The sequence below is a fragment of the Cetorhinus maximus genome, chromosome 2 (genome assembly GCF_964194155.1).
Source record: "Cetorhinus maximus chromosome 2, sCetMax3.hap1.1, whole genome shotgun sequence".
Taxonomy (NCBI): Eukaryota; Metazoa; Chordata; class Chondrichthyes; order Lamniformes; family Cetorhinidae; genus Cetorhinus; species Cetorhinus maximus.
Window position 1 is genome coordinate 124,203,039 of NC_135880.1, and position 17,373 is coordinate 124,220,411.

Consider the following 17,373-nt stretch of genomic DNA (forward strand, 5'->3'; position numbering starts at 1 on the left):
TGAACTCCAGGCTAGTGCTTATTTTTTCTTCCCCCTATTCACTCACTGATACAGTTAAGCACTGGTACCTCAGTAGCATAATGCACATTATCTTGCTAAACAATACCTGGTTTCAGAGCTGTTTTACTGATTATATTGTAATGCATGATTTTTCTTTTGATCCTGTAATTATGCAGGAGGAGAAAACCCTAGAAGGCAAATCACTGGATGTGTAAAAAAGTGCCCAGCAGCAGGGATTTATGTAAATGGCGGAGTTCTCACTCAGGTGATGTGACATTTGTCCACCTAGCTGGCATGCTCAAGTGACTTGTTTTGTGCCAAATAGGGTGCAGGATGCAGTCACTACAGCATCACCAGTGATTCCAGAAATTGCAGGAGTACCTCTAACTTAACAGGCAAGGACTAATTCTCAACAGCCAACTATAGCACGTACTCTTTTGGCTGAGCAATCACATACGTAGAGTACGAATTAATAAAGGATGCCTTTCGTACAATTTCACGGAGGGAAGCACCTTTTTAAGGTACAGAGACACTTAGAGCCGAATTTTCATTTCTCAATCAGGACACCAATGTCGGGAGCATTTCCAGATCCTGAACTGCATCAGTGTCTGCTGCCTGATGCAGTGTTCAAGAGGATGGCCAGATGATGCATTTCACTATTTGCCAGGCAATTAAGGATGGCGGGCAGGCACCCGAGGCTGGAAGGTTAATAGGAGGCTCTCTAGCACTGAAAGATTGTCAGTTCCACTGTCAGAGGATGGAGTTGCCAGTATAGGGTGGAGAGTGAGGGGACGCCTCAAGATGGAGGGACTTTCTGATGAGTTTTCAAATTTTACAAACACAAAGAGGCTGCAGCTGTGACCCTATGGCAATTACGGCTGGCAACTGGGGGGAGGTGGGATTTAAATTGTATGATGACATGCTCCTCCCCTGGTCTGCTGCCAGGAGGCCACTTCATCCACCTGCAGAGTCTTGGCTTCAGCGAGGGGCTTGCATACTGACTAGTAGATTCCAGTTGGCATCAGGAGAATTGCCTTAATAGGCGCTTTACATGGCCTAATTGGCTGTTCGCTGCTTGCCAGTAGATAGCTGTCACACCCCCCCCTTGACACAGCCTCTTCCAAATTGGCCTGGAGGTGGAGGGCATGCCTGTTCTGTTGGACGAAATTACCTGCACGCCCTCCTCCATTTTGCCTTCTCAGACCATGGAAAATTCAGCCAGTAATCATAGAGCTATGATGGCATAGAATGAGGCCTTTCAGCACAATGAGACCATGCCGATTCTCCCTTGTGCAATAGAGTGTAGTCCATTTCTCCAGCTCTATCTCTGCTGAAGCCCTGCAAGGTTATTTCCCTCATGTGCCCTCAATTTCCTTTTGAGATCATTGATCTACTTCCACCTCCCTCGTTGGCAGCGAGTTCAAGGTCATGACCACTTACCGAGTCAAATAGTTCTTCCTCACATTCCTCCTCTATCTTTTTCCCAAAATCTTAAATCCATATCCCCTAGACTTTGTACCCTCAGCTATTAGGAACAACTTTTCTTTCTCTACTCTACTTAAACCTGTCATAATCTAACGGATCTCCTCTCCTTTGCTCCAAGGAGAACAACCCCAGCCTCTCCAACCTAACCTTGTAGCTAAATTCCCACATGCCTGGAACCATTTACATAAGTCCGTCTGCACCCTCTCAAGGACCTACACATCTTCCCAAAGTGCAGTGGCCAGAATTGGACACAATGCTCCAGTTGTGACCCACCAGAGCTTTATTAAGGTTCAGCATCACTTCCTTTGTTTGTGCTCAATCCCTTAATTATGGAGCCCAAAATCCCATATACTTTGTTAAATAGTCTCTCAATACGTCCTGCCATTTTCAAAGATCTATGCACATGAACCCCCAAGTCCCTTTGTTCCTGCACACTCATTGGACTGAATATCCCCCCAAAAGCAGAAACAAAGGTGAGGGGGGGACCCAAAAATACCAGCACAGGTCAGTGTGCTAATTTTAAAGCACTGAACCCAGTACTGGCAATGATCACCAGGGCTGAGAGGGTGGGAAAGGAATCGTGCTGTACCCTCCATTGAAAACTTGTTTAAAAGCTCATTTAGAGTTTGTTGAAGATGGAGGGTGGGACATTTAAAAGGGACGCATGGGGCAGAATTTAGCCCTTGGCTGGGGCAGGCGGGAATGGTCATGAATCTGACCGCCACCCGCAATCAAAACCGGAAGGCAATTTCATGCTGGCGGGTCAATTAAAGCCCACCAGGGCAAAAGGCAAGTGGCAGCGCTCAGCGCTGCCTGTGCGGGCGGGGGGTGAGTGCGAGCGTGAACTTCATGCATGCGCGCGAGTGAGCGCTGCTCTGCGCCTCAGCGAGATGAAGAGTTCTAAAAGATAATAATAAAGATTAGAAAAATGAAATAAAACATGTCCCCTCATGTGACTCTCTCACAGGAACAGGGGCATGTTATAAGTGAAATTGGAAAAATTTTATTTTATTTTTATTTGATGTTGGAAACCTCATCCCGCCCATGGATGAGGTTTCCAAAAAGGTGCAAAGGCTGCTTGGCCTTTTTGCCTGCCGCCAACCATAAGGTTGGACAGGCAGCGAAAAATTTAAGTTAAAAGCAAAAAACTGCAGATGCTGGAAATCCAAAACAAAAACAAAAATACCTGGAAAAACTCAGCAGGTCTGACTGCATCTGCGGAGAGAAACACAGTTAACGTTTCGAGTCTGTATGACTCTTCAACAGAACATGATCCTTTAATGGCTTTAATAGGCCTTTTAATTGTCGGCGGGCATGCTGCCGACTCCGGCGAGTGCCAGCCAACCGAAATATCACACAATTGCGCATTGACGTCGGGGTGCTCACCCCATGTTAATGCACGTAATTTTACGCTTGAGTGGGTCGGGTGTGCGCCCACCCGCCAAGGTAAAAGTATTGCCCATTAGGTTTTAGAAGCTATCAATTTTAGAACAGGTAAGGGGACGCAGCTAATAATAAGGAGTCATGGCTGCTGCAAGGCATCACCCCAGCCTCATGAGAGAGTCAGCTGGGCAAAGGGGAACTGGACACTTAGTGAGTGGATCCTCTTGGCACTGTACAGGTGACAAGGTTGGTCGGAACTCAATGCCCAGGTTTTGAATGTTGTCAGCAACCCCCTGGCATCATCAGGACAGACGAGCAGGGGGCAAGGGTGCTAAGGGCATCTGGGCACCAACATGCCCAGAAGATAGCCTCCATCTAACAAAAGATGGCACAACTGTTAGATTCTGGGCCTTATGGCGATGAGGGGCAACACCTTTCACAGGAAGTGCAGAACCCTGGGCATCAGGAGGACACAGGAGAGGAAAGAAGATCAGGAAAGAGGCCAAACCTTGTCACAGGCTCAACCGCAGAAGATCAAGCTATTGAAGATGACCGAGAACCAGTGCAGCACTGTGCCTCTCCTGGCAGATGGCCACAAACATCTGTGCCTTGTCACCAAACACCTGGCACCTTGCAACACTGCTCACCATGTCTTTCCAGAAGCTGTCAAAGTCAGTGTGACCTTGAACTTCTGAGCTTCTGACTCCTTACAAGGATCAGCTGTGGCCTTAGCGGCATCTCAAAAACAGTTGCACGCCACTGCATCTCACAGGTCACTGGTGTCCTCTTCGCCAGAGCTGGATAACACATTAATTTAACAATAGACACAACCTCACAGGAACAGAGGATAGTGTTTTACCCCCATCACTGGATTCCCTGAGGTACAAGGCATCATCAATTGCATTCATGTGACCATCAAGGCACTGAGGGACTGGCCAATGAGATCCATCAACAGGATGGGCTTCCGATTCCTCAAGCAATTGGTCTATGATCACAACAAGAGTTTCCTTCATGAGTGCTTTCACTTTCCTGGTAGCTACCATGATTCCTTCATCCTCTGCCAGTCCAGACTACCTCAGGCCTTTACTCCAAACCCTACAGTGAGTGGATGAATCCCAGGAGTTGGAGGAAATCCCATGACGATATGGCTACTGATCCCTGTACAGAAGCCTCAGACAGAGACACAGAGGTGATACAACCAATACCACCTGCTCAGCAAGGCAACTATTTAGCAGACCATTGGGCTTTTGAGGATGCAATTCCAATGCCTGGACCATTTGGATGGTGCCCTTCCATGCCCTCCTGCAAGGCTCATGGACCTTGGGATGCTTTGCTGCACTCTCCATAACATTGTCCTCCAAAGAGGAGTGGACTTTGAGAATGGTAAGGCCCTGAAAGGAGACATCTCATCAGGGGAGGAGCAGGAAGTCAGAGAGGAGGAGGACCTGGAGGTGGAGGGAGAAAACAATGAACAGAGATGTGCCCCCTGCTGCATAATGTGGTGGCCTCATCCTGCCACCCTCTGGGAAGAGAACCTCCTTCCTCTCACTCAGGGCCTCCAGCATTAGATCCAGGCGAGCATTGATGAAGCGAGGGTCTGCTGTGCCCTAGGTGCCAGCCCTCAGGCTTCCCTCTGAAATGGAAGGTTTTGGTACAATCCAAGATCTCTCCCTCAGGACAACCAACAGCCTCAGTGAGGACTGCCCTGGATTGTTTAAATGAGTTCCACATTTCATCTGACCCAACTCCATTCTGACTCTACATTGTCAGGAAACCTGTCTCCATTTCAATAAAGGGCCCCTATATCAATGAGGGATTTTCATCCCCATGAAAATCTGAACTTTAATCAGTTTCCCACCAGAAGAGAGTCCCTGACCCAAAAATAGATCTGTCTCCTGTTTCCCAGCTCCATGGGAAAAATCCAGCTCTTTAGAGCTGTACTCTTAAGTCTATTTTGCCTCTTTTTATCCCTTCTGCCAAAATGCATCAGTTTACACTTCTCTGTATTAAATTCCATCTGAAATTTGTCTGCCCATTCTGCTAACTTATCTATGTTCTGTTGCGGTTGATTGATATCCACTTCATCCTTTCCACACCTTTGCCACATCTCCAAGCTTCGTATCTTGGGCAAATTTTGAAATTTTACTCTATATTCCAATATCCAATTCATTTATATTTATCATAAAAAACAGTGGTCCTAGCACTGACCCATGGGGACACCACTGTTCACCATCCTCTGAAAAATGATCATTTATCATGACTCTCCTTTTTCTGTTTTTAGTGTTATAATACAGCAGGTGGTATTTGCCAGGCTGACCAAATCCCAAAGGGGAACTTGGTCAGGCTAGCACAACGATTTTGCAATTTGTACTTATTACAAGACGGTTTATGCACAAAAGTCAGGAGTAATGAGTCCACTACCACCTTTAGAAATTTTAAAGATTAAATGAAAACATTTATTAACGAAAGAAAAGAAAACTTCAGCACATAAGATTACAGTTACACTGTTACATTTAGTTTTATAAGAGTTCTCACAAGATTTCCACTTAACCAGGCTTCCAACACTCAGGCAACACTCCAAATAGATTCTTAGGGCAGAATTTTCCGTGCCCGCTGGCAGCGGGCGTGATAGGTGGCGTGACCGGACAATATGGCGTAATCGGTTTCATGACGGTGGGAAGGCAGATCGTGATTGTCTGCTCAGACTGCCAACGGCAAACCATGTTTCCCACCTTCAGTCGGCGGGAAAGGACACTGACATGTTTCACAACAGCACAGAGGCAACATGCACTTGGCAGCCTACGTTTTGGGTGAACTGGAGTCAGTGCACAGCAACGTTCTGCAGAGCTCACCAGGGTCGTCTGTTGCTGTGCATGTTTCAGGGGCACCGGGGGGCCGGGTTTAAGTGCCACCCTTCCCGACTGGTGGCAGGGGAGGGATCGGGGGAAAGTGCAGCCCTGCCTCTGAGGCAACTTTTGAGGGTTTGGGTGAGTGCTGTGACGGGGCTTCAGGGAGGGTGCCTCCAGACTCCTCTCCAGAGGTTTCTTTGGGGCTTGTTTGGAGGCCCTGGGTCATGGACTCTGTCGGCTGTTTGGCAGATGTTCCTGCGAAAGCAAGGGGGGATAATTAGTGCATGGCAGTGGCCTGTGAAACAGGACACATCACTCACAGCATGGCTGTCTGATGGATGTTGCACTGCTGGATCCTCACTTGGTAGAGCAGCGCGGACCTCACTGTCAGCACAGGACCGGTCTGGATCCTCACCGGCCAGCTGGATGGCTCTATTCTTCAAGTACATGGGGACCTTGATTTCTGGCATTCCGCCACTGGTTTGTGACCCCTCGCTTTTGTTATGTGCCAGCTTGTCCTGCATGGATAGAGATGGAGAGAGTGTTAGCAGGATGCCTGCCAGGCCAGATGATAAGTATGCCTGTCCTGTGTGGGTGTTGAGTGGCCCCATGAGCGGGATGAGGACAATGATGGTGAGTGTGAGAGAGTGAATGGTGATGTCCCTTGAACTGGCAGTGAGCGCGAGCCCTGTGGATGTGTGATGGGTTTGTAAGTGTGTGAGTTGAGAGTGATGAGATAAGTGACTTAACCTGGCAGAACAGAGGAGATCATTCATCTTCTTGTGGCACTGGGTGGCTGTCATCTTTTGCAGTTGGCACTGACCACCTCCTCCCAAGCCCGGTTAGTGCTGTTGCTGCCCATCCTGTGGCCAGAACGGGGTTAGAGGACAACACGGCTTGTCTCTACGGCATCCAAAAGTCGCTCGAGAGATGTGTCACTAAACCTGGGTGCTGCAGTCTTCTTCAGTTTTAGGGCCATGTCTTCCATGCAGCAGTGGTGAGCTGGAAGCACTGAGATGTGTGCTTATGGCTGGACTTTAAGCATGGCGCCCGGCGTGATGCAGCAGTGGGGTGATGGCGGGCGGGCGAATGAGAGCCACCTGGCATGAAGCGGCATGATTCCCGGGAGTGCATTAATAATGAGGCAGGTTCGGGACGACACCGTTTTACCCGCCCACTACCACACTTAGTGCAAATTTGGGAAAATTCCGCCCTTAATCTATAAAACATCCAGCAAAATAACACAGCACCCACTGTTGCTGTAAGGGAGATATTTCACAGCTTCTTTCTTCCTCTCATTTGACAATGGAACTCCAAAGGCTTTTAACGAAACCTTGGTTACTGGAACAGCAAACTTTCCCAGTGTGGCTACAGGCTTTTCCCACAGGTCTGTTTCACACAGTTCACCTTCCAAGATCTCACATGGCTACATCTGGTAAAGCTTTTCATCTTTCTTTAAATATGTTTCTCCCTTTCGATTTGTAAATCCCATTGTTTCAACCCTTCTTTGGAAGTTACATTTCCTAGAATATAAAAATCTTTCATATTGTCATTATAGCCAACAATTTCGGGAAAAATATACTTAATAACTTTGCCTTATTTATCTTGCCAGTTGTAAAAATCTTATCATGTCCCTTTGAAATTCAAACAACCTCTCAGCTTATCTAAAAATGCAAATTCCATTCATCCTGTATCTGCTGAGACTTCATCTTAACTTACCTATCTCCATTTCAAATGCCTATTTTATACCTAATCACTTTTGATGATCCAAACCTTGCAGTCTAACTATCTGCATTTTAATTAAACTAGACACACACACACAAACATATACACAGTCCATATAAGCCTGCTTTAAAGTATCCCACAGTAATATTAGGAAAAAAGTGACCTTTCCTTTACATTAGTCCAATGTTTTCTCCAAACTGACACAGACCTTAATATCTCACGAGACTCAATTTTGTTAACTAGTGCTTTATGTGTTACTTCGTCAAACACTTTCTTTAAAATCCATATAGACAATATCCAATGCTTTCCCTTCATCAACCTTCTGTGTTACTTCTTCAAAAGATTTAATTAGATTAATAAACACAACTTGTCTTTTAGAAACCCATGCTGGATCTCTTTAACTCAAATCTTTTCAAACCCCTGTTCATTTTTCCCCTGTGCTATGTATTCTTGTTGTCTTTTGGATCCCTGATGTTGATCATAATCACACATTAAGCTTGGAAAGATCAGAACTCTTTAACTTGTCATGCTGCCTTGTACACTAGAAGGACCAGTTTGAACTGGTTCTGTTACACATCATACCTTGCACAGACTGGTAGAATCTGCATCCTGTGGTCACACGCTATCTGCACGTTCATGGAGTGGAATCCCTTCCTGTTGATGAAGGCACTGGGCTCACCTGCTGGCGCCTTGATGGCCACATGTGTGCAGTCTATAGCACCCTGGACGCAGGGGAAGCCAGCAATGGCTGCAAGGCTCAGTCAGCCTGGCTGGCCTCGTCCTTACGGAAATGAATGAAAGTCAATATCCGCCTAAAAAGAGCTTCTGTCACCAACTTGACCCAACTGTGGACAGCTGATTGGGAGACTCCACACAAATCACCCGCTGAGCCCTGGAAAGAGCCGGAGGCATAGAAGCGGAGGGCTATTGTGACCTTCAGAGCCACTGGCATGGGGTGTCCACCCATATAGTCAGCGGTGATCTCAGGCCCAAACATCTGACAGATAGAGGTCAAAGTCTCCCTTGAGAGGCGGAGCCAACTTCGGCATTGCACCTCAGACATATTGAGGTAGCTGCTTCGCTGTCTATATACCCTGGCAGCAGGATAGTGGTGTCTTCTGTGGCCCCTTCCGCCTTGGACTTCCTGCTGGCCCTGCACCCCTTGTGCCTGTGCCTCTCCTCCCAGAGATCGCTCCCCTGGAGGCTGCATTGGGACACCTGGCCTCCTCTCCCTTGTGCCCCTCTCTTCCTCCTCAGAGGAGGTGCCACCAGCGGAGACCACAAGCCCCATTGCCAGGGTAACAGAAGGCTGTCTGATATCTGGAAGGGTCCACATGGTCTGAATCCTCCAGGGGCATTGGAGACACCAAGGAGTCCTGAAATGAAGCCTGGAAATGCTAAAAATGAAGCCCCAAACAGAGATGTAGCTGCCATATACCAATAAGTCACCAGCAGCAAACCATCTACCAAACTCCTCACTACTCACACTGGTGATGCTGCTGACCCTTTTTATCCCGCCTGTGGACGAGGCTTTTGAAATTGTTGGCTGGCTTTCTGCCCGTTTTGCCCGTGCAACGAGCACGCAATCACACGGGTAACAAAAAAATCAGCGTCAATTGACTTTCTAATGGCCTTAACTGGCCTCTTAATTAATAGGTGGGCGCAGCTCCAGCACCTGTGTGTGCCCGCCGAGCAAAATATCGCGCGAGTGCGCGATGATGTCGGGATGATCACCTGACGTCATCGTGCGCTATTTTACACTCGAGCGCGTTGGGCGTGCACCCGCATGCTGAGCAAAAAATTCACTATTTATTTCTCTAGAACTATCCAACATCTTCACTTCTTTATGCACCTTATTCTTCTTTTCTACTGCCATAAGCTGGTGCCCAACCTGAACTGTGTCCCCACCATTTCAAATTTAGCATAAACCCTCTCCAACTACACTAATGAACTTCCCTGCAAGGACGTTGATCCCAGTCCTGTTAAGGTGTAATCCGACCCTCTTGAATAGGTGCCGCCTGCCCCAGAACTGGCCCCACTGCCCAAAGAACCTGAAGCCCTTCCTCCTGCACCATATTTCGAAGCACACATTGTTCCTCCTTATCTTCCTACTCTTTCACCTGGTGCATGACACTGGGGATAATCCAGAGATGACTACCAGCAAGGTCCTACTTTTTAACTTCCTCCCTAGCTCCTGAAAGTCTGACTGTAGGACCTCAATACCTGACCTCTCTGTGTCATTGGAATGGATGTATACAACTTCTGGCTCACTCCCTTCCCTATGCAGGACATTTCGCACTCTTTCCATGATCTCCTTTAGCCCAGCACAGCATGGCAAAGTATTAAGAACAATAAAATGGATTTATTTCTTTCAATGGTACTCTGAATTCATTTGGGCTGGCATAAGATTACCACAGAGTAATAAATTGATTTGTATGATCGTTGATGTCCCCCCAAAAAGGTTCTGATATTAGAATCAGAGAATATTCAAATATATTTTTAGATTTCATTTCAATAAGCACACACCACTTAATGGTCTTTATATTTTACACCTCTTCCGATACTTGTGCATATGCTGATGATGCACAATACCAGTATCAATTAATCACAAACATAACTAAAGAATTTAACAGTCAAATGAAATTTTAATAATGCAACGGTAAGAGACAGAATTATTCATGCATTAAATTGAAATTATATATATGTGTATATATATAACGCATCAAATTCTTTCAAACATTAAATTCTAAATCACTTGGCAAAATGGTGACATGAAATCTGGAATCCTATAATCTATAAACAAGACTTTGAATTTATAATCACGTGGAAATCTAACAAACCACTAAGTGATAAATATTTCAGTCCAACAGAGGGTTGTCAGCCCTCCAGGGTTGGCCTGGGGTCTCCAGGAATTGAAGATCAATCAGGACACTGATGTTTACAGCTCTGGAGAAAACTCATCTGCACATTAAAAACATTTTTTGTCACTTTCTTTGAATATTTCTCTTTACCAGATATAAAAACATTGAAAATGGGGAAAAAGGCTCTTTGGCTAACAGTCAAGCAACATCCAATGAGGAGTCTTTTTGCTTTCCAATTGGTGTAAGAAGGCATCACTGCATAAGGATGGATGTGTTGGCTGACCAATAGCTGGAGTGGGGGCGGTGGGGGCAAGTCATCTGATGAAACCTCCAGGAATACATTTAATCACAATTGGCAACCCTAGTCCAACAAATCAGATGAGAAGAGTGAAATATCAGTGGACGCTCATAGGACAATCAGAATTCCTTACAATTAACAACAAGAACCGATTGCAATAAGGTTAATGATATCCAATTAATTAATCTTCATCAAGCACCAATGCGAATCAACATTTCGACAGATGAACAAGGTAATTGGGATAGGAGGCACATAATGACCAATTAATCGTCGGAAGGGGAAAAAACAATAAAGTAGCATGCCTCATGTCGCTTAGTTGAGATCAGTTGGAAAAGGGAGGGGAAAATACAAATTCAGCGTATTTGGTCATCGAAGAGCAGCTATAGATTTTAGATCCCCGCTTTGACTAATGATATGATTCCCTTTCGATTGATTGTATTACTGTTCGCATTATGTTCATATTCGCCCACCTATATAGATGGTGAGTAATGTGACTTTATGCTAAATATGATTTTATTTTTAATACAAATAACTTCTGTGTAAAAGTACCTTGAATACCACTGAACAAATGACAAAATAATCGTCGTAAATAATTTCATTTCGTGTCCAAGTGAGCGTCTGATCACAAAACTTTTACTGGCAAGCAAGGAGCTTTTAACGCGATAGAATGCTTTGAATGAAACTTTGTGCCCCTGTAATCCAAAGTAAAGTATTTGTGATGTAGTTAATACTTTTATCGATCAGAGTTGCCTAAGATTACAGGTGCCGGACAAATATGTAATATGAGAAACATTCCAATTGGTGAGTTAGTACTCTATATTACATAGAGGGGAGATGTAGATACCGATGTTGCTTTTTTGACCTCTTGTAAAAGAAACTATTTTATGTAGCTGATGTATCTTTTGGGAGGGTGGGAACAGTGCCATTTAACCCTTTGAGCCTGTTCTGCCATTCAATTTGATCATGGCTGATCCCTGACCTTGCCTGATCCCTGAACTTTCCCCATTTGCTGTAATATCTTTTGAATAACAAAAATGAACCACCGCTCAAGGAATAAACGTCACCAGCTGCTGTTGGATGAATATCATCGGTTCTGCACATGACTTTGGAAATTCTTCCATAAATGCATTCCGTTCTCCTGCTAGCGGTCGTCATCTGTTTTTTAGCATGCCCAGTTGTATACAGACATCTCCATTCAGTAAAGATATCCTTTGATTGTAGACAACATAGAGGGTTGCAACAATCTGTCATCCCTTGTGGTGGTTATCTGACCTCTTGCTGGAAGATTCATACCACCTGGACCTTGCAGCTTAATGTTGGATGGCTGGAAGGGAACTGTTTTAAGCTATTCTGCGGAGGCAATGATGTAGTAGTATTGTCAATGGACTGGTAATCCAGAGGCCCAGGGTAATGCAAACACAGCGAGTGAGCGTGGACCTCATTTAAAACCGAGCGGGAGAGTATGGACTTTGTGGGTGAGCATGTGGACTTTATTTAAAATGGAGCTGGGAGACTTCATTTAAAAAGTGCAGAGAGCAGCTGATTGGTAAGTATTTCTAGTCTTTAGATTAAAATTGAGGTCTGTAATTAGTGTTTAGATCTCTAGTCTTTATTTTCTCAAAAAGTGGCTTAAGTACAGGATTGATACTGGTGTAAATAATTTCAATAAAGTGTAAAGAGCAGGGATACTAGAGTAATTATTTAATAAATTAAATAAAATAAGGTGCAATGGCAGGACGGGTGATGTGTTGCTGCTGCAGCATGTGGGTCCTGCTGGACACCAAGGTGATCCAGAGCGCAAACATCTGTAGTAATCGTTTGCATCTCAAACTTCAGATCCAAGTTAAGGAGCTGGAGTCTGAGTTGCAGACATCGTGCCACATCAGGGAGGGGAAAGTTACCTGGACACTTCCTCCAGGAGGTGGTCGCACCCCACAAGTTAGATCATTTGAATTTGGCCTGTGGTCATGGACAGGAGGGTGTGACTGCAGGTGAGGCAGTTATGGGGATCCAGGGGGTAGTGTTTGAGCAGCCTTAGCCCCTAAAATTGTCCAACAGTTACAAGGTTCTTGCGAGTTGTGTGGACGAGAGCAGGGATTGCAGGGAGGATGAATGATCTCACCACTGCACTGTGTTACAGGGGACCATTCCAGTGGGGGGAGGAAATAGGAAAGTAGCAGACAGTATAATTAGGGGGATAGATACTGTTCTCTGCAGCCGTGAGTGTGAATCCCGAACGCTGTGGCACCAGGGTTAAGGATATCTCCTTGGGGCTGGAGAGGAACTTGGAGTGAGAGGGGAGGGATCCAGTTGTCATTGTCCATGTTGGTACCAATGATGTTGTTAGACTAGAAAGGAGGTTCTGCTGAATGAATTTGAACAGTTAGGAGCGAAATTTAAAAAGCAGAACCTCCAAGGTAATAATCTTGGGATTACTACCTGAACCATGGGCAAACTGGCATAGGGTAAATAATGTCAAGTTAAATGCGTGGCTCAAAGATGGGTGTAGGAGGAATGGGTTTCAGTTCATGGGGCACTGGCACCAGTACTGGGGTAGAAGAGAGCTGTTTCAGTGGGATGGGCTTCACTTGAACCGTGCTGGGACCAGTGTTCTGGCGAACCGAATAACTAGGGCTGTAGAGAGGGCTTTAAACTAAATAGAGGGGGGAGGGTTCTGGTGAAGGAACAAGTAGGCTTACAAAGCAAAAGAATATGGTGGCATTGCAGGGCAGCTACTTAGATAATGATGCTCAGTGTGGCAGGAAGGGGCAGTGTAAAAACATTTTTTTTTTTTAAAAAGCAAAGAGGGTCAAGGGGTGGGGGGAGAAATGGTAAAAATGCACAGTTAGGGGCTCTTAAATGCACATAGTATTCGGAACAATATAAATGAATTCACGGCACAAAGAAATTAATGGATATGATCTTATAGCCATTACGGAGATATGGTCACAAGGAGATCAAAGCTGGGAACTAAATATTCAGGGGTATGTGATGTTTCGGAAGGAAAGGGTGGTGGGGTGGCTTTGTTAGTATGAGATGGAATAAGTATGATTATGGATCAGAAGACATAGAATCCATATGAATGGAGGTAAGAAATAACAAGGGGAAGAAGACACTGGTGGGAGTAGTCATAGGCTCCCTAATAGTAGCTATGCTGTTGGAGAGAGAATAAATCAGGAAATAATGAGGGCACGTAAAAAAAAAAAAGCTGTATGTTAATTATGGATGACTTTAATCTCTATGTAGATTGGGAATATCAAATTGGCAGAGGTAGCTATGAGCAAGAATCCAGTGTATTTGGGACAATTTTCTGAGAACAATATGTTGTAGATTTGTAATGAGGCAGGTTTAATGAATGATCTAGGTAAAAGATCCCCTAGGAAAGAGTGACCATAACATGGTAGAGGTTAGCATTCAGTTTGAGTGAGAAACTTGGCTCGGAAACAACTGACCCTTAAATAAGGGTAATTGCAAAGGAACGAGGGTAGAGTTGGCTGGAGTGGACTGGGAATGGAGCTTAGCAGAAAAGACGGTTGAAAAATGACAGACATTTAAGAAAATAGTTCATGACTCTCAACAAAGATATATCCCAATGAGTAAGAAGGATTTTAGGAAGGGGATAAACCTACCATGCTTAACTAAGGAAGTTGAGGATGGTATCAAAGTGAAAGAAAAAAAAACATACAATGTGACAAAGATTAGTGGTAAGGCAGAGGATTGGGAAAGTTTTTTACAAACCAACAGAAGATGACCAAAAAAAAAAGGAGAAAATAAACTGAGGGTAAACTAGCAAGTAATATAAAAATGGACAGTAAGAGTGTCTTTAAATAAATAAAAAGGAGAGACCAAAGTCCATATAGGCCCCTTAGGGAATGAGGCTGGGGAAATAATGGGGGACCAGGGAATGGCAGAGAAGTTGAATAAATACTTTGCATTAGTATTCATGGTAGAGGACACTAATAGCAAACCAAAAATACTAAGTCATGGGGTAAAAGTTGTGGGGGGGAGAAATAAATACAATTTCTCACTAGAGAAAAAGTACTAGGCAAACTAATGGGGCTAAAGACTGATAAGTCCCCTAGACTTGATGGGTTACATCCTAGGATATTTAAAGGTAATAACTTCAGAGATAGTGGATGCACTGGTAGTAATCTTCCAAGTGTCCTTCGATTCTGAAAAAGTCCCAGAGGATTGGAAAACTGCCAATATAACACCCTTATCCAAAAAGGGAGGGAGACCAGAAACAGCTAACCAAAGGCCAGTTAGGTTAACATCTGTCATTGGGAAAATGTTAATCTATTATAAAGGATATAATAGCAGAGCATTTAGAAATGCATGGTCTAATTGAGCAGAGTCAGCATGGCTTCATGAAGGGGAAATCATGCCTGACAAATTTATTAGAATTCTTTTGAAGGAGGCAACAAGCAGGATAGATGAAGGGGAGTCAGTAGATATAATAATATTTGGATTTCCAAAAGGTGTTTGATAAGGTACCACACAAGGCTACTTAATAAGATGAGCCCATGGTGTTGGGGGTAGTATATTGGCATGGATAGAGGACTGGCTAACTAATAGACAGAGTTGGGATAAGGGAGGCATTTTCAGGATGGCAACCTGTAACTAGTGGAGTGCCACAGGGATCAGTGCTGGGGCCACAATATTTGCAATGCATATTAATGACTTGGATGAGGGAAATGAATGTATGATTGCCATGTTTGAGTGACACAAATGGGTGGGAAGGCAAGTGGTGAGCATGATGGTCTACAGAGGGGTATAGGTTGAGTGGGCAAAAATGTGGCAGATGGAATATAATCTGGGAGTGAGGTTATGCACTTTGGTGGGAAGAATAGAGGAGCTGAATATTATTTAAATAGAGAAAGACTGAAGAAAGCTGCAGCACAGAGGGATTTGGGGGTCCTTGTACATAATTCACAAAAAGCTAGCATACAAGTTCAGGTAATGGGTAAGGCAAACAGAATGTTGGCCTTTATTTCAAAGGGAACGGAGTATTAAAAATAGGGAAGTCTTGCTAAAACTATACAAGGCACTAGTTAGACCGTACTTAGACCCCTGTGAACACCCCTTATCTGAGGAAAGATATACTGGCATTGGAGGCAGTCCAGAAAAGGTTCACTAGGTTGATCCCAGGGATGGAGGGATTTTTCTTATGAGGTGAGGTTGTCAGTTGGGCCTACACCCATTCATTAGAAGAATGAGGAGTGACCTTATTGAACCATAAGATTCTTAGGGGGCTTGACAGGGTAGATGCTAAGAAGTGTTTTCTCCCTTGTGGGAGAGTCTAGGACCAGAGGGCATAATTTGATTAAGGAGTGTTCCCATTTAAAGAACAGATGGGGAGGAATTTCTTCTGAGGGTAGTCAATCTGTGGAATTATTTATGGCAGAGGGCTGTAGAGGCTGGATTGTTAAGTATATTCAAGGCTGAGACACCGCCTTTTTAATCAGTAAGGGGATCAAGGGTTATTGGGAAAAGGCAGGAAATGGAGTTGAGGATTCAGATCAGCCATGATCTCATTGAATGGCTGAGCAGACTCGATGAGCCGAATGGCCTACTTCTGCTCCTACGCTTTATGGTCTCTGAGGACCTGGGTTCGAATCCCACCATGAATCTGAATTCAATAAAAATCTGGAATTAAAGTCTGACCATGAAACCATTGTCAATTGTCATATGCCCTTTAGCAAGGAAAATCTGCCATCCTCACTTGGTCTGGCCTACATGTGACTCCGGATCCTCAGTAATATGGTTGACTCTGAAATGGCTTGCTAGGCAGGCCATTTCAATCAGTTGTTTCAAACCACTAAAAAGTCAGCAAAAAGGAATAAAACTGGAAGACCGCCCAGCATCAACCTAGGCACTGGAAACAACAACAGCAGCAAGCCCAGCCCTGTGGTTCCTGCAAAATCCTCCTTACTAACATCTGGGGACTTGTGCCAAAATTGGTAGAGCTGTCGCTCAGTCAAGCAACAACCTGACATAGTCATACTCACAGAATCGTACCTTACAGATCATGTCCTGGACACCATTACCATCATCCCTGGGTATGTACTGTCCCACCAGCAAGACAGGTGGCACATTGGCATACAGTTGGGTGGGAGCTGCCCTGGGAGTGCTCAACCTCTACTCTGGCTCCCATGAAATCTCATGGCATCAGGTCAAACATGGGCAAGGAAATCTCCTGACTACCATGTACTACCACCCCCCAACCCCCCCCTCCCCTGCTGCCAAGCTGATGAATCAATGCTCCTCCATGCTGAACACCACTTGGAGTATGCACTGAGGGTGGCAAGGGTGCAGAAGGTACTCTGGGTGGGGGACTTCAATGTCCATCACCAAGAGTGGCTCAGTAGCACTACAGACTGAGCTGGCAGAAAGACATACTGCTAGAGTGGGTCTATAGCAGGTGGTGAGGGGAAAACATACTTAACCTCAGCATTACCAACTGCCCACTGCAAATGCATCTGCCCATGACTGCATTGGTAGGACTGACCATCGCACAGTCCTTGTGAAGACTACTTCTTGCCTAGGAAGTACAGAGGGTCAGGGAAACATTGGTGTACATGTCCATAGATCCCTGAAGGCAGCAGCACAGGTAGATAAATTGGTTAAGAAGGCATTTGGGATACTTGCCTTTATTAGCCAAGGCATAGCATAACAGAGCAAGGAGATTTATTCTAGAACCCATCTGTATGCATTTAAAATGTTTAGTGCACTGTGTACATTAGAACCAGAAATCATTTGCTTGATGGTTCAT

The 17,373-nt window shown here is 44.9% G+C and overlaps 1 protein-coding gene across 1 annotated transcript in view; it reads left to right on the forward strand.

Moving 5' to 3' along the window:
- Nucleotides 1-3,253: 3,253 nt before the first annotated feature.
- The window catches only part of LOC144691378 (uncharacterized), a 92,557-nt gene continuing 78,437 nt past the window's right edge, over nucleotides 3,254-17,373 (forward strand). The window contains 1 exon segment of the mRNA XM_078559420.1: nucleotides 3,254-3,539. Coding sequence (XP_078415546.1) covers nucleotides 3,254-3,539 — 286 coding nt within the window.